Genomic DNA, 23,916 nt, shown 5'->3' with positions numbered 1-23,916 from the left:
CAGCAGTCCATGATTGTTTGTTTTAACATTGATGTGATATTGTAGCTGGTGACAGTGAGGAAGATAAGTAGTCATAGTCTTGTTTTTAAGGATTTGAACTCAAAAGGTTGGTGAATGAAAATTATCGTTAAATATAAGTCGATCACTGTATACGCCTATTAATTTTGTCTGCAGTGCCAGCCTGCTCCAAAACATAATTATGCAACACACGTGATTATAAATTCATGTAACCATGGAGAAAGCTCCTTATGTAACCATGTAAAAACCATGGAGGGGGAGGAAGATGCATACGACGAGATGTGAACGATGCACCCCGCAGCACAACAGTTACCGACTTGATTTTAAGACTATGTTTTGACGAATTGTCATGAGTTGCAATCAGGTTTTGTCTCAAGGATTTAACCTAAAAAGATTGACGTTTTAGTGAAAATGTAATGTGCACAATCAGCCCCCACCCCCGTACCGTCACCCCCCCCCCTTTCGCGGCCCTGTTGTTGATAGGCTTGATGACAAGTCGTTATTATTCACTGTTTGTGCCTATTCGTCTGCTGCAGGCGCGGCTCCTCTTGCCCCTTTCAACAGTCACAGTGTGATTTTACTTTCATGTACCCATGGAATAACTTGCAAAGGCCTACGACGAGGAGGATGGAAACGATACAGTGGGAACGATACACGCCGTGGCACAACAATAACCGACTTGACTTTAAGAGTACGTTGTTGATATACTTGGTTCCAAATCTTCGATCGTGGCTTTTTAGTCGTTCTGATAGCCGCTACAAACAGCGCCCTCTTGTGATCTTTCTTCGTCATTTAGATTGCGAGTTATAGGGCGCGTGATATTAGCTAATAATGTGGTAGTCTTGGCCCAAGACTATGGTGCTTGATTCTGGATAGTGTACTACGCGCGGCCTGGTTGAATCGCCAAAGCGCGCCCGCCACGGTATGATTTAGTTACGTGGACGGCTTGAAATCTAGACTACACAGAGTGTATCACCGCGATCTAAGACTTGAATCAAGTCTACGTTGTTGACGAATCGTCACGATTTGCATGCAAGTTAACGTGAGTTGTCTAGTTTCCGCCTACCCTGTTCTTTATTGTAGTGTGTTTTGACCACCACACTGCTCTTTGATCTTGAACGTCCACCAGACTACCTGACGTCACTGTACGTAAATAAACAACACACTAACCTCACCATTTTTCTGTTACGACGAACAAAGTCTCTTACAAAGTAGACCATAACTGCCCAATTCCTGTGAATTAAGTTTCATTTTTTGTTGATCCAACACTCGAAACAACTGCTGACAAGAGGTGTTTTTTAAAATCGTTTTTTTTGGCTGGAAAATGTGTATACCGTGTGGGCTTGCAGGGGTAAGTTTTTCTTGTTAATTAGATTTTCTATTTTAATCGTCGTCGTACAGTGTGTTTTCTGAAAGTCTAATAAAGGGTCGATGTACTTTTTGTAGGACAGAAAACACAATGTCTACATAAATTTACACTTAACTTACACCGTTGGAAGATAATGGATAATGATTGTAGAAAGCTACAAGCTACAAAGTTCATACCCTCAGAATTTGTGTCATGATTTTTGAAAGTGGTAATAAATGATGCAAATCTGGTGACTAGCTGTCAAAATTGTACGTGTTGGACCAGATTAACCGTTGCCGCTCGAACCTATCTCGTAACGGTCCTACTAAAAGCCGACAACTCGCCGACAACGCCGACAACTCGTCCAGAGCGCCGACAACTCGCCGCCAACAAGTTGCAGACACCTGAAAAACAGCAAACTAACCAACGGTTTATTAAAACAATATGCACTTTTTTATATTAACATAAATACAATACAACGGCTTTACTTCACGAAAAGATGTAGTTTTTTACCCGGAAAAAAAGCGAACTTCTGCGGAGCGCGGTTGGACGCCATCTTGGCCTACAACCCATGTTGCGACCATTCCATTATGATACAGGGGTGACACAAGATCGGGGGGGTGGGGGGGGGGGACCAGTGCGCGGACGGGTGAGGTTGGCATTGGACCGGTTTTATGGTAACTAGATTTATCATCGCCTCATTCGTGACATGATTAAGATAAACATGATTAATAAAATAATATAGTATCTAATTTACCTGATTGATATATCCCTTTTTGTAAAAATGAGTGAAAAAGTGGTGGCGCCATACGGAAAGTTATCCTAGGGATGTTGATGATTATTATTAACAATAAAAAAAACTTAGCCTACATCCAATATGTGAAATTTATTTTATTAATTTTACATCCAATTTGTGAAATTTATTTTATTAATGTTATCAATTTCTCAGAGTCACAGAAAAATTATAGGAGACAAGAAAATTGCATGTGAAAGAGCAGCATAAAAATGGTAAACTTTATGATTACTGCTGATCTTCCGATAAAACTTCTGAAATAAATTAAACAATACTTCAACTAACAGAGAAATATCCATCTTTTTAACAAAAAAAATACATAAAAATAAAATAAATAATGATGCTCAGTAAGGTAGACCACGTTGTTGAAGATTGCATGCACGTTTCCCAGCACAAGTAATTCAATATTTTTTTAACGTGAAAACATTCTTGTTGGTTTTACATATTTCACACAATGGAGGTATTAACACTTTTAAAATTATTTTAGGATATTACCATTCGACGTATATTTTGTCAACCCACATTGGTGTGTATTTTTCCGTTCCCTCACGGACCAAATACAACCTATGTCCTCCTATATTTACTCAACTCACATTTCTTAAAAAGAACTTGCTATTGGCAGACTTCATCAGCTTTCCAGAAATGAATACCGCAAGTCATGCACTAATTAATACCTTGTGGTTCCTAGTTTAATTTTAAAAAGTGAGGGACGGCAGTCACATAACCCCAAAACTTATATTAACGGGTCTTATAATAGTTGTAAAAATATCCAGCTTATACCTTTTTTTGCTATAATCTTGTTACTGTGACGTCCGTTCCTATAACTACTGACAAATATTTGATACAACTTTCAAGTTTGAACACAATAATTAATATAAAAATGTAAAGAACATATATTTCCAATTCATTGATGTCCGTCCCTGACGCATAAAGAAAGCCGTTTTAAAATCATTTGAAACTTAGCATTGGTGGAAATACGATATGCAAAGGTTTTCATGTAATGACTATAATAAATCTTATTTTAACTATGACTTGGATGACGCTTAGGACTTCAACCAGCTCAAATTAATATAAAACACTTCGAAATTTGAACATGAAGAAATCAGCGGGCCATTGACAGCTGTCAGAGTGGCATCAACATCATCTGTCCCGTCAATCATGATTAACTATAGGAGCTCATTGAAGCACTTTGATTGGCCGAAACCACTTTAGTGTACAAACTACGCCGTGTGACCATGAAGCCGACGTTAATCACTGACTTTGTATAATTAAGATTCTTTCCCCAGGATAGCTATTGATGATCTAAATAAAACCTATAATAGATGTTAAATTTGCATCGGGGATAAAGAATATTAATTTTGGTTTTTACCCATACACCGATGTGTGATAGCACTGTATACTCAGTACTTTCCCGAGTCCTGTGAAAAAATATCACAGGCATGTTACTCGGGTGGGATTCGAACCCACGACCCTTTCAATTCTAGAGCAGTGTCTTACCAACTAGACTACCGAGGTTGCCCGGCAGCTATAGGCAGTTCGAATCCTATGTTTTGGCAGCGGGTACCGCAACGATATAATAGATGTTAAATTTGCATCGGGGATAAAGAATATCCCGCTGCCAAAACATAGGATTCGAACTGCCTCTAGCTGCCGGGCAACCTCGGTAGTCTAGTTGGTAAGACACTGCTCTAGAATTGCAAGGGTCGTGGGTTCGAATCCCACCCGAGTAACATGCCTGTGATATTTTTTCACAGGACTCGGGAAAGTACTGAGTATACAGTGCTAACACATATAAATAAAACCTAATCGATAGCAATAAGCCAACAGTGCTCTTTCGCCCGGTGCAAAACAAAAAGTTTGTCTATAGGCCTAATTCTGTTTTAAATAATGGTAAATAAAATTTCTTAAAACCAAACTTTGTTATACAAATTCACCACGGTTTCAGATTAATTTATAAGTACACTATATTCTTCATCGTCCTGTGCTTGCATTCGGGCGGTTCCAATATGATATGTTGTGTAGATTACTTCTCAAGTTGGCTAAATCAGAAATGCCAAAACTGTTTCTTTTTCTCACTAGACATGCCATGGGTCCTTGTGCATTGTCTTCAGCATTGAATGCTGTCAAAGAAAATAAATATTAACAATATTAACTATTTTATTTCAATCATTGCTAACTTATATGTACTACTATGTTTAAGGTTACTTCTCGAATTGTATTTAAATCTAATTCTGTGTGAAGTGAATTAATGAAAAAATCTAATTCCATAAACTTTTTCATTTCAATTGTTGCCAACTTAGTTCTCGAAGTGGATTCATCTATCCTTTTATTTCACTTAGTTAACTTGTATATATACTACGGGTATAATTTTTAAGATTACTTCTCAAATTGGTTAAATCTAATTTTTGAATTTGATACGCTCCATGTAACTAATTTGCTTCTATTTTTGATTAGAAAAAAAAGATATTAAATTATAATAAAACAATTACAAAATTAATTTGAGTGGATTTTCAAGTGTACCTTGTATGTGCCCCCACCCCCACCAGCTTTGAAAGCCCTATCAAATAGCCGACGAATAAACAAAATAGTTTTAATACTATTAAAATAGTCTATAAACAACAAGGATCTCACCTGTTGGTAACTCTTTCCACAATTGTGAAAGCCCTTGAAATAGATCAAACAAAAATAGGGAATGTAAGTAATAAATAATCTTCAAATAAATCAACTGGGAAACAAGATTGGATTCTCCATCCACCCCCATAGTCTTGTTTTGTTATCTAGTCATGTAAAACTGACAGTGCGCGACAGAAGCACTTTCTCAAGTTTTTGTCTTACCATGACAAGCACTCAGCTGGAAATGCCAGACTATTGAATGCTGTCAAATCAAGTGGTAAAAAAGTAATATTTATTTAAAAAATTTAAAAAAGTAAAATAAAAATGTGGAAAAGTAAAACTATTAATAGAATCTTTAAATAACTCAACTGAGAAACAAATTGCATTCTCCACCTGGCCCACAAGTCTTATCCAGTTTAATTAAGGTATTTTCAAATTCTATCTTATCCCCCCCCCCCCAAATAAAAAATAAAAAAAAAAAACCTATAAAGTTATTTATATAAAAAAAAATAGATAGATGCACAGTTATGTTAAAGAAAAAAATATTCTGCACTGTTCTAGCTAGTCTAGGACTCTAGGGGATTAAATTAAACATTTAACTAATCAAGAATTTATGTATCAAAAATTGTCAGGTACTTACAAATCCACACACACTTACACACAACAATGTGCCATCTCTGAACTGCTGCGTGCACACACAGTGTGGTTTTCACAGGACGCCCGCCCTCTGTTGTTATGGAAGTGCTAATTCATCTCACCCCTGTATCATAATGGAATGGTCGCAACACGGGTTGGAGGCCAAGATGGCGTCCAACCGCGCTCTGCGTAAGTTCGTTTTTTTTCCGGGTAAAAAACTACGACTTTTCGTGAAGTAAAGCCGTTGTATTTATGTTAATATAAAATAGTGCACATTGTTTTAATAAACCGTTGGTTAGTTTGCTGTTTTTAAGGTGTCTGCAACTTGTCGGCGCTCTGGACGAGTTGTCGGCGATGCGGCGAGTTGTCGACTTTTAGTAGGACCCATCTCGTAACCCTCCGGCCTGACGGCCGTCGGTACGTTATCGCAACTAAAAATATACCAATTCTGTAAAATTCAGAGCCCGAGCATGCCGAGGTTCCGTATGTAAGTATCCGTAATTAGTACTAGTAAGTATGGTATTGGAGAAAGGAAATGAGGATGAGTGAGTAGATTATGTCTGATATGATACAATACACAAATAAAGTTTGTTTCTTTTGTTATGAACAAGATTAGAATTTTCATGCACTCATGATGATGCACACCTGTTTTCGTGTTAAAACTCAAACAGGATTTTGTAGGAAGCTGCCTCAAAAAAAGAAATTAAAAAAAGAAAAGACATGGCTTTCGTTGTATTTGGGCTTCTTATAAATATAGATTTTAATATTTTTGTTTAGGTGGCCAGAGATACTGGAATTGAAATGAAGGCTTTCGGGCAGCCTGAAGTTTGTCGGGAAAGCTTTTTTAATTCCGGGCTCTCGTTTTGTACTATAATTATGGTCACATTTTGTATGCATGTGTATTAGTGCCAAATTAATAATCATTATAATCAGTATGAACTATTGTATCTTATCAACAGTTGGCTTGCTGTTGCACTTCAGCAGCATGCTCCTGCTGCTGTAGTTTCTGCCCAGGATGTAAAAACTCCACGGCATCTCGTCTGGTGTATGGACTCATCCTGCTGCTTGGGACCTTACTGGCATGTGTAGCCTTGATTCCAGGAGTCCAGGATGCTATCAAATCGGTAAACTAAATTAATAAAAAAAATAACCAGTTTGTTTACAGTGCTTTTCACACCGGAAGGGCGTCTCAAAGTGCTTCCACTATATTTACCCATGGTCATTGGCCCTTATTAATTCCTATCAGTGTGGTGTATGGTGTGTCGTGGCCGAGTGGATAAGAGCAGCGAACTCAAGCTCTGATGCTTCTGTTCAGCAGAGTGTGGGTTCGAACCCAGGTCGTGACACTTGTGTCCCTGAGCAAGACACTTAACTATAATTGCTTCTCTCCACCCAGGGGTAAATGGGTACCTGTGAGGGCAGAGATGGTTCTTGTGATTGGTTTAGCCATGTAGCGCATATAATTGTCACACAGGCTGTATACTCCCCAGGGAGCTGAGATGGTTTAAGGAATGATATAAGGCCCAGTGACCAGGGGTAATAATGTCGGAAGCGCTTTGAGACACCCCGTGAGAAACTGATATGAATGTTTTGTCTGAATCCTAATGAAACTTCTATGAAGACAGCATAAAACAGCATAAATTAAGTATTTACCTATATGCTCCCCTCCGTGAAGAGTTAAAACAATGACATTTCTGACGTAATTTGTTCAAAGATTACAAAAGTTTTCCTTCACGTAGAGTCAATCACGATCAAAAGAAAAAGCAAATTGGTCTTTAAATTAGATCCGGTCATTTTTATGAATGAACCGAGTGACACTGTCTAAAACTAATATCAATCCGCCCATATCACAAACGAACAGCGCCCTCTAGCGGCAAAAAAACTATTCGAATATCCGGTTAATTTTGGATAGTTGGCCAGCGGTATCCGAATAACAAAATTTCTCTATTCGCCCAGCACTACCATTTCCCCTGGGTGTGGAGAGAAGCATACGTGTCTTGCTCAGGGACACACGTACAGAACTAGAATTCTTGTTTCGTATTTTGATTAGTCAATTTAAAATAAGCACCTGTAGACCAAAAGTACAATGCGTAAACAAATCTCTCAAAGAAGCTAGGCCTGTAACTTTTCAGCTTTCAAATCGTTAAATTGTAGAACTAACTCTTGTTTCTTATTTTGATTACCGGTAGTCGATTTAAAATAGGCACTTTAACGAATGTAGAAAAAAAGTACAATGTGTAAACTAATCTCTCACATAAACCAGGGCCCAATTTCATAAAACATGAAGAGCCTATGTCAGCAGCAGCTGCAGTTATGCGCTTACAGCGACCCCTTAAAAATAGTGGACACTATTGGTAATTGTCAAAGATCAGTCTTCTCACTTGGTGTATCTCAACATATGCATAAAATAACAAACGTGTGAAAATGTGAGCTTGATTGGTTGTCGGAGCTGCTAGAAAATGATAAAAGAAAAAAAAAACCTGTTTGGACGAAATTGTGTGCTTTCAACTGAGAATAAAAGACTAGAAGTCTTTTATTATTTCAGTGAGAAATTACCTTTTTCTCATAAACTCATAACTTCAGAGGGAGTAGTTTCCCACAATGTTTAATACTTTCCTCAGCTCTCCAATGCTTGTTACCAACATGACCAAGTCAGTTTTTATTAAGTTAATATTTGTTTTGAGTAATTACCAAACGTGTACCTTCCCTTTAACGATTTCTTGAAGCTGTTACCATCAGCAAGGGTTAATGCTGGTTAAGCTGCGGTAAGCATATGGGCGACGTAACAATGCAAATCTATGGTGAACATGCATGCGCACCTACAAGTGTTCTGCTTGAGAAATCATGGTGAATAAACTTGTATGCACACTTTTCTGCTACAGTAAGCACAAAAAAAGACGAGTGCTGCTAAGGATGTCCCATACTTCACTATTGTATCTCTGTAACAAATCGTAAAGTTTGATTGGTCGAGAAGCAATCATGTGCAGTGCAACAAATAGGTATGTACTAGTGCTGGGCGAATAGTGAAATTTTGATATTCGGATACCGCTGGCCAACTATCCGAAATTAACCGGATATTCAAAAAGTTTTTTCGCCGCTAGAGGGCGCTAATAAAAATTTAAAAAAAATATTAAAAATATGTTCTTTTGCCGCTAGAGGGCGCTGTTCGTTTGTGAATGAGATCGTATGGGCGGATTGATATTAGTTTTAGACAGTGTCACTCGGTTCATTCATAAAAATAACCGGATCTAATTTAAAGATGGCGATTTGCTTTTTCTTTTGATCGTGATTGACTCTACGTGAAGGAAAACTTTTGTAATCTTTTAACAAATTACGTCTGAAATGTCATTGTTTTAACTCTTCACGGAGGCGAGCATAGTTAAATACTTAATTTATGCTGTTTTATGCTGTCTTAATAGAAGTTTCATAAGGATTCAGACAAAACATTCCTATCAGTTGTCGCCCGACGTCCGCGGATATTCGGATATTAATAGAATATCCGGTTACTTGGTTGTAACTACAGAACTATCCGGTTTATAAATAGGTATTCGCGCCCTATGCGGATATCCGGTTAAGAAAAAAAAGGCATTCGCGGTTACGGATAGGAAAGCCTATTCGGATATTCGAATAATTCGCCCAGGCCTAGCATGTACCATGGCTGCAAAGGCGCGGCGGGAAGCATGAGTGATGTTAACCAGTGGTCGATTTCCAGCACTAAGTACGAAACGGCTGCGGGTTCAGTGAAGAATGGTTTCTTATTTGAACAACCGTTCGTCTGCTATATAATGTTTGAAGATAACAACATAACTTTGAGAAGAGGACTAATCATGTTACCAAGGTATAACAAAACAATTGTTGCACGCTGTGATCTTTAGTCCTTGGGTTTTGTACACCTTCGGGTGAAAATGGCACCCTCGGCTTCTCTTTGGACTTGGCCTATGTGGACACAGCCTAATCTTACAAAACTCAAAGACAAGAAATTATAATAAGCTGTTGCAAACAACTCACCAATCAAAGGGATCTATTGTATTACTGCAAACGTTGTGACAGTGGCAGAGTCTTTCTCAAAGGCTAAATGAACAGGTCAAATTAAAGACGTTATCTTAAAGTTGGCTGTGCTGATTCTGTTTTTCAGATCCCGCTATTTTGTGACAATCTCCCGGACACCTGCCAGCTGATCGGCGGTTACGTTGGGGTCTACAGAGTCTGCTTTGCCTTGGCTTGTTTCTTCTTCCTCATGGCAGTCATCATGATCAAGGTCAAGAGCAGTAAGGATCCAAGGTCTGGCTTCCAGAATGGGTAAGTCAGCGTCTGTGAATTCTCCGCTTTAAAGCAGATATCCGCTTTTTAATGATCTATTTTCAGTTTTGTTTGTATTATTATTATTTTTTTTTTTAAATACTTATATTACTTATATTTGCTTGGCATGCCTTATATAAACTCGGCAACAATAATGTATGACTACAATAATGTGCGATGAGCCTAGTTACTGGATTAATGGGGTACCCAAATTCGACCATCGTAAATGCATGAGGCGCGCTCACTTGACGTTACACGATCATTCTTACATCGTGTAGTGTTTCAGCTCGGGTTTTTGTTTAAGGATCCACTCACAGGCCTGGTAAGTTCAACTTTCCTAGATCATGTTTTTCATCCGGGCCCAATTTCAAGTTTCACGACCGGGACTCGCATCCATACTCTGCTGAACAGAAGCTCAAAAGTTAAATCCGGTGCTCTTAAAAGGCAGTGGACACTATTGGTAATTGTCAAAGACCTGTCTTCTCACTTGGTGTATCTCAACATATGCATGAAATAACAAACCTGTGAAAATTTGAGCTCAATTGGTCGTCGAAGTTGCGAGATAATAATGAAAGAAAAAACACCCTTGTCACACGAAGTTGTGTGCGTTTAGATGGTTGATTTCGAGACCTCAAGTTCTAAACTTGAGGTCTCGAAATCAAATTCGTGGAAAATTACTTCTTTCTCGAAAACTACTCCACTTCAGAGGGAGCCGTTTCTCACAATGTTTTATACTACCATCCTCTCCCCATTACTTGTTACCATATAAGGTTTTGTGCTAATAATTATTTTGAGTAGTTACCAATAGTGTCCACTGCCTTTAAACGCTAGGCCCTGATACGCCACTTCCAACAAGTGGTCTTTGTGATGTTAGGCGTTATCTCATAATGAATATTAATTAAAAAAAAAAAAAAAAAAAAAAAAAAAAAAATATTTTGAATAATCCCCAAAAAATATTTATATGTGTGTTTTTCTTGTACATGTTTTTTTCTCATTTTTCTGCTTCTCTTTAGATTCTGGGTTGTGAAAGTTGTAATGTTGATTGCAATTGGAGTGGGAGCATTCTTCATTCCCCCTGGAGAGTTTGAAAATGGTAAGATAATAACAATAATAATTTATTATCATTTTTAATAATGATAACTCTTATTCATAAATACCTAAGACAGTTTATACATTCTGATTGGTTGAGAGGGCATCACGTGGGGGTGTTTGAACGGATGATATAATACCAGTAAATGGTGTTAAAACATGGGCGTGACACGCGAACTTGCATCTGTGCTTATAAGACAGTTTCTTCATTCCTATTGGTCGAGCAGCGGCTGGGACAGTTGTGCCACATCACGCGATACGTGCGATGCGCACAGCAATCTCCTTATAAGGAGTTGTTAACGAGGGCCTTAGCATTTCATAGCTGGAGGGTTTTTGTGTTGAAAGAAATCATTGAACAATTATTATTTTTGCATTTATTTTACTTTTTACCAAAAATTTCTGATGTTTTTTGACCGAAAAGGTATTTATGAATGGGAATCAAGGGTGTTGGATTGGTTTTCAACTAGTGGTTTTAAGCCTCCGAGGCCTGGTTCTTCTCGGTATCACTATCAAGAACCAGGCCTCGGCGGGTTTAAACCACTAGTTGAAAACCTCTTCACCACACATTGATTCCCTTATTATTTTTTACTTATAATCCTGGGTTCTTATTACACTTTAACAGTCCCCAAGGGGCATACCGAATACCAAAACGCTGATTATTTTTTCCTGCAAAAAAACAAGGCATCTGGAGCTACGTTTTGAAGTACTTTGTATGTGACCTTCCTTTTTTAGCACCATGTACTAATGGTTTTTACAAGTTGCTATGGCGCAATATGTTCTTCTGATATACCCCATCCACAATCAGTACTCAATTAAAGATATCATTACAAAATATTACGGCAAACCTTACTACAATGCTTTCCACCATGCAAAGTTTCAAATCCTACCTAATAATGATGTGTTCTGATTACAGTGTGGATGTACTTCGGAATGGTGGGCGCCTTCACCTTCATTCTGATCCAGCTGGTTCTGATCATTGACTTTGCTCACTCTTGGAACGAGAGCTGGGTGGGGAGAATGGAGGAAGGGGAGAGCAAGGGCTGGTATTATGGTAAGATACGGGCCCAACTATTATAGAGCTATTGTAAAGGGTGTAGGTACTTTTTGTAATATAAAACACAATGTCCACAGATTCACATTAAATTTACACGGTTTGAAGATAATGATGATAGAGAGCTTCCCTCAAAATATTTTTTGCTGACGTGCTGTTTTTTTTTATAGAATAGAGCAGTGTCTCACTAATTACATGAACAAGACGCCGAGATTGCTCTGTAGCCATGGTAGCTACATGTAGAGGCAGTTCGAATCCTACATTTTAGCAGCGGGTACTGCAATGATTTCCATGTAATAGATGGAAACTTGCATCTGGGATAACAAATAATTAATTTAGGTTTTTACAAAACATAATTATTGTAAAAATCCAATATGTACCTCACAGGTATCATTCTGCACCTTACACATGTACATGCCACAAATGAAAGTGTAGCCTGTTTTTCAATGGATTATCTTCACTGATTTTTGTTTCCCCAGCTCTTTTGATGGCCACCGTACTCAATTTCATCATAACCATTTCTGGATTTGTGCTGTTCTATGTCTTCTACATTGGTCGTGGGGTAAGGACATAATGTTTTCAAATGCTGAGGAGGTTGGACACGCTAGAAGACGAAAGATCGACTGTTGCAGTCATTCAGAATGACTCTTTAGTGTCTTTGGTTTCAGGCGTCGATGTTGTCATGAGTGAACCTAATGTAGCATGTTATGTTAAGTTCACTTGTCTGAAACCAACATTTATTTGGGTCGACCTAGAGTCGTTCCTGTCTTCATTAACCTCAGTGAGGGCACTGTTTGGGACTTGTAGCTTCATAAGCGTGCTTTTTTAAACCACTAAAGACAAGTACATGTACATATATTTTTGTACTCTCTGTAGCAATTCCAGTTTTTTAACTACGGTTAATTCTCTGTGTTTTTTAATCATTGATTGTTGTGTACAAATTCTGCATTTATTACATGTTTACTGTATTTTCTCTTGGGTGGTTTAATTGTATGGATTTTAATAGGTTTTCTTTTAATTGTTCAGCGCCCAGGAGCATGTTTACATGGATAGGCGCTATATACAATTTCCATTATTATTATTATTCACTTTTCTGATTTGATCATGCAGACTGATGACGGTTGTAGCTCACACAAGTTCATCATCTCCTTCAACATGCTCTTATGCATTGGATTTTCCATTGTGAGCATCTTGCCGAAAGTACAAGAAGGTGAGATTACACCTCGGCTCCCATTACCATGGTTATCAATCATCTCTTATCAAATGTAATTTATATCACTACAAGATCGCAGAAGGAAATTATGCTTAAGTTTTGTCACGTCTTCAAAAGACCCTCATTCATTAATGGACTGGTTTACCACACCCAAGGTATTCCAATGTGCAATATTTACTCGGACATTGTCAGACAGGTCAACAAGATATTTTAACTGTAAAGCCTGGTTTATACTTCCTGCAAATGCAAATGCGAATGCGAGACAGCTTTTGATGTCACAAATAATTCGCAATGGTTGAAATGTGCTCAACTCCTATGAAACATTCGCAGCGAAAATAGAGCTGTGATGCGAAAATTTATATGCTGTGCCATTAAAGGTACACGTTGCCTTGGATCGGACGAGTTGGTCTATAAAAAAACGTTTGTAACCGTATGTTATTAAATGTATATGGTTGGAAAGATGTTTTAAAAGTAGAATACGATGATCCACACAAGTTTGCCTCAAAATTGCGTGGTTTTCCTTTGACTGTGCGAAGTAACATGGTCGGCCATTTATGGGAGTCAAAAATTTTACTCCCATAAATGGCCGACTGTGTTAGTCGACGAGGTAAAAGGAAAACCGTGCAACTTCGAGGCATGTTTGTGTGGATCATTGTATTCTACTTTTACAACATCTTTCTACACATATGCATTTTATAACAAACGCTTTTCAAAGACCAACTCGACCGGTCCAAGGCAACGTGTTCCTTTAAATAAGCATGGGTTCCTTTTCGATATCAAATTGTCCTGAATCTTTTTCACTTGTTTGTTTTTATCCAAGCTCTTCCTCAATCAGGCCTTCTTCAGTCCTCCGTGATCTCAGCCTACACCATGTATCTGACCTGGTCTGCACTGAGCAGTAACCCAAACATGAGTAAGTTATATTCCTCCTTCAAGGCAGTGGACACTATCGGTAACTACTCAAAATAATTATTAGCACAAAACCTTCCTTGGTAACGAGTAATGGGGAGCTGTTGACAGTATAAAACATTGTGAGAAACAGCTCCCTCTAAAGTAACGTAGTTTTCGAGAAAGAAGTAATTTTCAATGAATTTGATTTTGAGACCTCAGATTTAGAATTTGAGGTCTGGAAATTAAGCATCTGAAAGCACACAACTTTGTGTGACAAGGGTGTTTTTTTTCTTTCATTATTATCTCACAACTACGATGACCAATTGAGCTCAAACTTTCCCAGGTTTGTTATTTTATGCGTATGTTGAGATACACCGAGTGAGAATACTGGTCTTCGAGAATTACCGATAGTGTCCACTGTCTTTAAGATTTATATTAATAATAATAATAAAGCACCTTTTACAATGTATAGTGCTCTAAACCCCAAAATGGTCCCAAGGCGCTTTACAGAGGTTTGTTTGTTTGTTTGTTTGTTTGTTTGTTTGTTTGTTTAGATGATCTTCCCATCAAGGGAACTCGGCAAACTCCGACATGGTGATATAAACACCAAGCTGGCAACAGCCAATCTCTCTAATATAAACATTGGTTTAACGTCTTGGATTATGAACTGCACAAATTAAGAAATTGTGATTCAGTAACATGACGACAGGTTAAAGATTTAGGCAAGTTAAAAAAAAATACAGAACATACTACACACACGCATAGACTTGGTTCCTAATAATTTGCAGTATTTTGGAGGTTGAAACTGAGATCCATTTTTTACTCACTTGTCCATTATACAGTGCTCTTAGGGAACAAATGCAAATTTTTTTGAGTGGAAATAACGCACATTTTCAGCTGTTTACTAAGAGTGAAAATTTAAATTTCTTATGAGTTCTACAGATGAATCTATTATTAATTGTGTTGCCAAATATGTCTTTTTATTCATGAACTTCATAGAAAAACATAATGTCTTATTACCTCTGTTGACTTTATTTTTCTCCCGCCAATGTATATTAAAATAATTAAGGTTTAAAATGTTGTTGTAACCCTCCCCGGGGTTAAGTGATGTGTTCCAAGTTTGGAATAAAAAACAAATGAATGAATTAATGAATTATTTAACTCTATTTTGCTGCCACCAAGCGTCCCGAAAGTCCCCTATTGAAGACCTACAATATAAAATATTTATGTTCCTGTTTCTAGAATGCAACCCAGGATTGGAACAGATTACTACTGGTTCCGCTGCAGCAAACAGTCCAGGTCTCGGAGCTGAAGACTGGGTCTCACTCATTGTGTTTCTCGTCTGTATCGTCTATGCCTGGTGAGTTGAACTCAATCAATTTTTAAATCAACTCAAAGAGATTTGGGGGGTTGAACAAAGAATTGACTAGAGTGGGATCCGAACCAACGACCTCCCGATTAACGTGCCGGCGCTCTACCAACTGAGCTATCTAGCCCTATATTGGCGGTGTCCCTATTTTGTCAATATCTTTGTTCAAAGAGCTCAGTTAATCCCATTTTTACTGACATTCTTCATCCCATTTTTACTGACATTTGTTATCACTCCATTGTGGTTCATCTGTTTCTTTTGTATTTGGTTGAGTGTTTTTATTGGATGTGTATTTTTCCCCTTTAGTTGTCTTCGTCCTATTTAAAAATGCTATTTTGTAGTTTATGTGTGCTTGGATCTAGTGTTATTTTTAAATGACTGTGCAAAGTTTTTCTGTGTAAATTTTTAATCTTTTATCTTAAGTGCACTTCTGTAGATTGTTATTAGCTGGGATCCATGGGAGATCTGTGAGTTTATCTTACTGAATGGATTTCCCAGGATAAACAAGAAATAAATAAGTAAACAAATAAAAATAAATTGAACATCATTTACAAAAAAGCAGCGCAGATGTGAAACACAGTTAAAGACACTGGACAGCTTTAGTAGTTGTCAAAAACCAGTTCATTCTCACTTGGTGTATCCCAATTCATATGCATAAATATAACAAATCTGTGAAAATTTTTACTCAATTGGTCATTGCAGTTGCAGGAGAATAATGAAAGAAAAAACACCTGTCCTTTTAGATGCCCATAAGGGCGATGGTTGGCTAGACTTCCAAATAAGTCGTTTGGGTGAGTGCGTCACTGCGCAAGTACGTTGCTGGTCAGTGGTCGACTAAATGTGCACACTCAAACTTGCTCTTGGCTAATTGCAAACTGCTTACCATCCCAAATGAAATGTCTTAGATGTTCGGTTATTTTATTTCAATTTCTTTCTTGCAGTATCCGTTCCGCAAGCACCAACAATGTGAGCAAGCTGACCGGTGGAGATGTAAGAACAAATTTGCTTTTTTTCTTGTTATAAATCGACCCTAATGCTGACGGCCAATGTTTTTTGTTCCACACTGCCTTTGGAAGAGCAAAGTGCAGACGAAAAATTGAATAATTGCCTGTTTTTAATACTCTACCTTCCTGTAGTTTGCCGCGTATGGCACAGATGGTAATATACAATACGGCAATGTGGACAAGGAGGTATGAACAAAAATAACTCTGATATGGCTCAAAATTCATGTCATCTCACAGGCGCTTCATGTCGGGCCAAACACTCACATGACTTCATTTTTTTTGTAGGGCCAAACCAGTTTTTTTCCTAATAGTAAACAGCTCCACTGTGAGGGAGTTTTATATTTTATTTTCATTTTTATATATATTATTATTTTTTATAAATAAATTTATTTAATTATTTCTGATTTGTTGAGGGGGAGCACTCGACCTGTTACAAATTCTTGGATAATATTTTTGGAGAGATAATGAAAATTTGCTCACTCAGCTTTTTTTTTTTTTGTACGAGAGGATACAAAGTAATAAATACATTCCTAACTTCTTCCGAACTCTAGATAAGATTAGTCTTGAAAATCTTGAAAACTCTTTGTGAAATCAGCCCGCATGGCAAGCAAAAATAACTGACATCCTCTGAAAAGGGCCTATATAATCAGCAACATGTAACTTTTTAGCATTGCAACTTTTCATCTCGGAACTTGATGAAAGTAAAATCAGTCATTCATACTTCACACAACTCCAGCCATTCACATTTCTTTAACTTCAGGGATGTCATTTTTTCGCTTTTAAACTTAAGTTCATTTATTTAAAAAAAAAATTTTTTTCAATACTTTATTACTTAGCTCAAATTCATGAGAGTATAATGATTAGACCACATGGAACACCCCAGATTGCAGAGTAGGGCTTTAAAATCAAGGAGAAATGTATGGAAGCAAGCTTTTCAAGCAAAAGCTTTCGTGTTCGCACGCTTTCATGCTTTGCGCTCGCACGCTTTCATGCTTTGCGCTCGCAAGCTTTCATGCTTTGCGCTTGCAAGCTTTCATGCTTTGCGTTCGCAAGCTTTCATGCTTTGCGCTCACAAGCTTCCATGCTTTGCACTCGCAAGCTTTCACACTGTGCGCTCGCAAGCTTTCATGCTTTGCGCTCGCAAGCTTTCATGCTTTGCGCTCATAGTTCTAGTGATTCAGTCTCACAAGAAAATCCATTACAATTATTGAGGGTGCAACAAATACCATCAAGCTATTATGATAAGGGCATTTATGTAGGTTGGCTCAGTGGTGTCTTTCCTAGCTTTGACCTCAAAGAGCCCTGGGCCCAATTTCATACAGCTGCTAAGCACAAAAATTTGCTTAGCATGAAATTTCTTCCTTGATAAAAAACAGGATTACCATCCAAATTTCCATTTGTTGCATATTGCTTGTTACAGGTATTCAGCTGATGTTTGCTCATCCTGAAAATCATGTGGAAATGTTGTTGGTAGTCCGGTTTTTATTGAGGCAGAAATTTCATGCTAAGCAAATTTTTGTGCTTAGCAGCTCTATGAAATTGGGCCCTGGTTCAAAACCTACTTAGGATAGAAGTCTTTCATGTGTGTAGTTAGTCCCTACCTGATAGCATGGGGTTTCCTTAAAGGATTTGGGTACCTTTTTAAAATGTCCATAGATTTACATTAAACTTACAGGGTTTGAAGATAATGATAGTGGAAAGCTTCCCTTCAAATTTTACTTACTGAGGTGCTGTAGTTTTTGAGAAATGAGTAAAACAATGTCATGAAAATACGTTTGTAAATGATTAAAAATAATTTTCATGACATTGTTTTACTCATTTCCCAAAAACTACAGCACCTCAGCACGTAATATTTTCAGGGAAGCTTTCTACTATCATTATCTTCAAACTGTGTAAGTTTAGTGTTAATCTGTGGACATTGTGTTTTTGGTCCTACAAAAGTTACATACATGTAGACCCTTTAACAGGGATTTCTGCAAGAATACTTCTTAACGGGGGACGGTTGTTGATCAAAGCTAGCCTGTGCTGTACATGGAATAATAAACTGCAACCCGGTTGCTGCGTACTTAAAAAGATTGAACTACATGTATGTTAAACCTAAACAAATTTGGATCAACTTGGGGATGAAATGACAAACCAAGCGTGCTTTGGTTTATGATGGGAAAAAGGATACATTTTTACCCATTTGTCTTTTATTGTAGGAAGTTGCATACTATGGGGCTGGCGAGGTAAGCGTTAACACAAAGACATTTCAGGCTGACCAAACTTGAGATTTCTAAAATTGGTTGATGGGTTTTGATGTGTGGGGACTTGTACCGTGAGGTTTGCATTCACAGTCACATTTCATTACTTTGAAGTTTTGCTTGAAATCAAAAGGAACGTGTCCTCATGATGTAAACATGCCTGTGGCTTTACATGGGTGCTGCACTTTCACACTTGGGTACTGCATACGTAGGCTCTCCATAGATACTGTATAATAATAATAATGATAATAATAATACATACATTTGTGAAGCGACTCATGCAATAGCCTCTAATATTTCATTGTTCTCTTCATACATGTCATATGCTTAAGCGCATGAAGAGAACAATGAAATATACAACGCTGGAAATAAAGATTACAAGAAAGCAGATTACAAATAAGCAGCTTTTATAGCAAATGAGTTTTCAACAGGGACTTAAGACAGTGTAAAGAACTAGCCTGGCAAATATGCACAGGAAGACTACTCCAAAGAAATGGTGCGGCGGAAAACAAGAAGCTCTTGTAGTTGAAAGCAATGACTGTTGAGATGATCATAAAGTGCGACTAGGGAATAATGATGAACAAGTTCAGATAAATAAGCAGGAGATTGACATGTTTGAGCTTTGAAAGTTAGACAGCCAATAAAGGATGATTTGAAATAATATAGATATTACAGTTTTCTAATAGCTGGAGTCCATCATGTCTATAGGAAACATAAAAAAAATATAACGAGTCTCTTACCTCACGTTAAAACATGGTAAAAATGGTTTTTCTACAGAACGCTTCTAGCCAAATTTTTGAAAAACACGGGGTCAAACAAACCTGCGCAACAAAGGAATCGTGACGTCAGTGGCGGCTATTTGGTGTGGAAAATAGCACCCTCAGTTAACCAAAGCTGGAGAACTGTGTTCACACCCAATTAGGGGAATATCGTCACTGGCGTCAAAAGGTCATTATAATAGATAAGCCGTTTTTGACTCTCGGCTGAAAAAGGCGCGTGGCCGGGTGCATTTTTGACTCATGTTGTTCGTTACTAAATGCAAATTTTGAGAGTAAAATGGTTATTAACCGGTATCTACGATGTCTATTTGGCCATAAAAAGGTAATAGTTGAAATATTGAGATCATCCTTTATTGGCTCTTTAACCAAAATTATTGATAAAGAGGGAGGGCCTGCAGTTCCTAATTCCATGTACAGCCACAGGCCTACTTTGATCATGACGACACATCCCCTTTTAAAGGCAGTGGACACTATTGGTAATTACTCAAAATAATTATAAGCATAAAACCTTCCTTGATTACGAGTAATGGGGAGAGGTTGATAGTATAAAACATTGTGAGAAACGGTTCCCTCTGAAGTTTTCGAGAAAGAAGTAATTTTCCACGAATTTGATTTCGAGACCTCAAGTTTAGAATTTGAGGTCTCGAAATCAAGCATCTGAAAGCACACAACTTCATGTGACAAGGGTGTTTTTTCTTTCATTATTATCTCGCAACTTTCACAACCGATTGAGCTCAAGTTTCCACATATGTTGAGATACACCAACTGTGAAGACTAGTCTTTGACAATTACCAATAGTGTCCAATGTCTTAAAAACCATGACATAAAAAGCAGTTGTCATTATCAGTGCTTCATTATGGTTCATTTACATGTAAGTTTAATTTCCATACAAGTAGTTTTTTTGTTTGTACCTCAAATGTCCTGTCGTTTAGTTTGCCTTTCTTATTTTTCTTTCTTTTAACGATTTTCAGTATTTCATACAAAAATATAAAGTAGAAATAACAACTTTTTGTTAGAAATTTGTCAAACTCTTATTATCACACACACATGCTGGAAAATGGGTTCAAAGAAATGCATGAAATATTACAAATGCATCAAATTAAATTTTACCACCCCCTCCCTTAATTAAAAAACCTCAATGACCACAAGTTGTCAATGGCGTTGAAAAAGAACCGGAGCTAAATATATATAGGGAAAATAAAAATGACTTATGTTTTGTTGTTCTTTTTCCTCCAACAGAAAGTTCTGATCAGTGACTGTAAGTATAACTTCTTAAATTTGTTTATTTTGTATCAACAAACATAAAACAAACAACAAACATAAAAATCAAACAAATTCTTACTACATGTACATGCATATGTACATGTGCATGTACTGGAATGGTTAGGACCAAACAAATGGAATGTTGTGGGTTTTTGTTGTCCCAAGTCTTTGCTGGTCTTGTGCTTCGTCTGTTCTGTATGTACTCTCGTGAATGTTTTTGTATAGCACTCCCTAACAGGACTGTGCCCCCAATTCCAAAAATTCTTGTATCACTTTGTTTACATTGTATATTATTGATTAAAGGAACACATTGCCTTGGATCGGTCGCGTTGGTCTTTGAAAAGCATTTGTAACCATTTGTTAAAAATTGTTTATGGGTAGAAAGATGTTGTAATGTTGTAAACGTAGAATACAATGATCCACACAAACATGCCTCTAAATTGCACGGTTTTCCTTTTACCTCGTCGACTAACACAGTCGGCCATTTATGGGAGTCAAATTTTTGACTCCCATAAATGGCTGACCGTGTTAGTTCGCACAGTAAAAGGAAAACCACGCAATTTCGAGGCAAATATGTGTGGATCATTGTATTCTACTTTTAAAACGTCTTTCCAACCATATGCATTTTTTTAAAAACGGTTACAAACCCTTTTTATAGACAAACTTGTCCGATCCAAGGCAACGTGTTCCTTTAAGGAATTAGGAAATAAATGTTGTTGACTTGCAAATGAGATCCTTCTTGTGCTCCACAGCTCCAACCTCCTCTGAGAATGCCAGTGGTGATGCAGAGAAAGGCGGACAGAACGTCTGGGATAACGAAGAAGAAGGCGTGGCATACAGCTACAGCTTCTTCCATTTCATGATGTTCTTAGCATCCCTCTACATCATGATGACACTCACCAACTGGTTCAAGTGAGTGGAGTGGTATAAGCTTACACAGGCTGTGTGGGGAATAGTGACTATGAATATGGCTGGATCGTGCAGGAACTTGATTTCTTGCTTTTTAAACAGAAATATGATTTTTTTTAAACCCCTCCCCCCCAAAAAAAAAACGACAACAAAAAACTAACAAAATATGTTTTGGCCATGATATGAATCCCACATCACTTTGAATGAAGTTGCCCGAATTTAATTTCCCTGTAGACTGGTAGAAGCTTCAGCTTCATTAGTGGTCAAATTCAGGACAGGAAATCCAATTAAGAGCTTTTCAGGAGAGTCTCGTAAATCCATACTACAACTTTTCATGCTTAAGTTATTTTGTTGAACTTGTTTTACCCATTTCCAAAACAAATATAACACCTCAGCTTATAATGTTTTGTAAAAAGAAGCTTTCGTGTTTGCGTTCTACAAAAAATACCTCCAAACCCTTTATTTACAATCCTGTTTTAAAACCCTTGCTTTCTTCATGCAGCCCAACCTCAGGAGATTTAGCTGACAAGACAAGTCTGACGATCAGCCCCGGTGCTATGTGGGTCAAGGTGTCTTCAAGCTGGGTCTGTGTCATCCTTTATATCTGGTCTCTAGTAGCACCTATTGCGCTCAAGAACCGCGAATTTAACTAGACTCCCAATCGCTTCTCACACAACTCACTCCGCAACTTCACTCTCGACATAAACATTGAAAGGTGTTATATGGGATTGGTAAGGCTTTCAAAATAAAAAGTCATCATCTACATTTGTTCTCTAGTAGCACCCATTGCACTCAAGAACCGCGAATTTAACTAGACTCACAATCGCTTCTCACACATTCACTCGCGACATAAACATTTATTATACAGAATTGGTTAGGCAGACAAAATATTGCAGACAGCTCGTGTTTGTTCATAACGTGTTAGTTCGCAAAATAAAAGGAAAACCGTGCAAATTTGAGGCATATTTTTGTGGATCATTATATTCTACTTACAAGCATCTTCCTAACCATACATTTCATAACAAACGATTAAAACAAAAAATGCTTTTCAAAGACCAACTCGACCAATAAAATCCTCTTTTTTTTTTAATATGACTTCATTTCAGAGGGAAATATTTCAAAGAAAGAGGGTTCTGGTATGAACTTCAGAAAGCTTGGTGACTCAAAAAAACAATAGTGGTATTTCTCCTGACCAATCCTTTATAACACCTTTAAAAAGCATTTATCAATGTACAGTTGCTAGTACAACAGCACAGCTCGTGTTAACTGGTAATCACACGCACGAAACCAAAATAAAAAAAATTTACGCCAAATAAGAGACTTTTTAGCCGTTGAGTGGAAGCGGACTTGGCAAGATATTATTATAATTCTTACTTCATTTTGGTTTTTCAATACACAGGATGGATTGTTTTTATGAATAAAATCAGATTATGAGAAAATTTGTGGTAGAGTAACAAGAAACAAAAACTAAGGAAACTAGGAGCCAAGTTTAAGTATCAGAATTATTTCAGCTTAGACTGATCGCATCATTATTCAACTTTGTAAGGAATGAAGAGTTAAATTGACATTTATTAACAAGTCATTAATGTAATGCTGTATCATAAGCTTTTGTTTTTAATTTGGTTTTTATTTCTGGTTATTACCCTTAACACTGACTTGTAATAAGCACTCTGATCCTACTAGTGGGTTGAAACAATTAACAATATAGAGAAAATGCTGGGGTCGTGGGTTTGAATCTCACCCAATAGCCTGTGGAATTTTTTTTTCTGAAGTTTTTTTTGTACAGCACCTAGTATGCATTGCTTGTCACAAATAGGTGCAAAAAGGTTCTTTGGACAACTTTTTTTTCTTATAGCTTTGTTGAAACTTTTTTTGGGAGACAGTGCTTTTCAGTCTACCATTGTGTAATTAATAGGAGAAATACATAAGAAAGGAGAAATAAATAAGAAAAGAGCACACCGGATAATCTAGTTCAAAATTCTACCGACAGCCACATGGTGACACCGCGACCCCTACATCAAGCTTGTTTCACAGTAGTTTAACAATATTTCTGGATTGTTGACTTCATGGAAGCACTTTTTCTTATTGTTGAAAGTACGCATTGGTTTAAAATTTGTATTTTGATGTAAACTAAGCAATGCCTTGTAGCTTAAGAAAGATGTTAGCTGAATGTTTTTTGTTTTTTGAAGAATCTTTGTTGTTACGCTTTAAAATAAAACTATCTGTGTCATGAAAAGGTATGTTTCTAATATCCTTTTAGAAAGAAGTATTTTTAAAACAAGTTGTGCATTGTGATTTAAGTCGTGAAACTGCTATACAAATATTTTAAAAATATTTGGCCGAGTAGTTCTAAGATTTAATTAATGTACGGTTATAAACAAGTTGCTTTTGTATTTTA

The 23,916-nt window shown here is 37.3% G+C and overlaps 1 protein-coding gene across 2 annotated transcripts; it reads left to right on the top strand.

Annotated features, from left to right (window-relative positions):
* Positions 1-1,175: 1,175 nt before the first annotated feature.
* LOC117300892 (serine incorporator 1-like) lies at positions 1,176-22,511 on the top strand. Of its 2 annotated transcripts, XM_033784751.1 has the most exons (14): positions 1,176-1,369; positions 6,368-6,532; positions 9,544-9,707; positions 10,721-10,800; positions 11,710-11,847; positions 12,327-12,409; positions 12,958-13,057; positions 13,881-13,973; positions 15,194-15,311; positions 16,262-16,310; positions 18,526-18,552; positions 20,586-20,604; positions 21,362-21,521; positions 22,021-22,511. In XM_033784751.1, exons 1-14 carry the CDS (start codon positions 1,343-1,345, stop codon positions 22,169-22,171), a joined length of 1,374 nt encoding a protein of 457 aa, XP_033640642.1. In that variant the 5' UTR covers positions 1,176-1,342; the 3' UTR covers positions 22,172-22,511. The 2 variants fall into 2 exon arrangements, with proteins under 2 accessions (XP_033640642.1, XP_033640643.1); XM_033784752.1 differs by lacking the exon at positions 18,526-18,552.
* The last annotated feature ends 1,405 nt before the right edge of the window (positions 22,512-23,916 follow it).

This window comes from Asterias rubens, chromosome 16 (assembly GCF_902459465.1).
Source record: "Asterias rubens chromosome 16, eAstRub1.3, whole genome shotgun sequence".
Classification (NCBI taxonomy): Eukaryota; Metazoa; Echinodermata; class Asteroidea; order Forcipulatida; family Asteriidae; genus Asterias; species Asterias rubens.
This window is presented reverse-complemented; position numbering and strand designations above follow the sequence as displayed.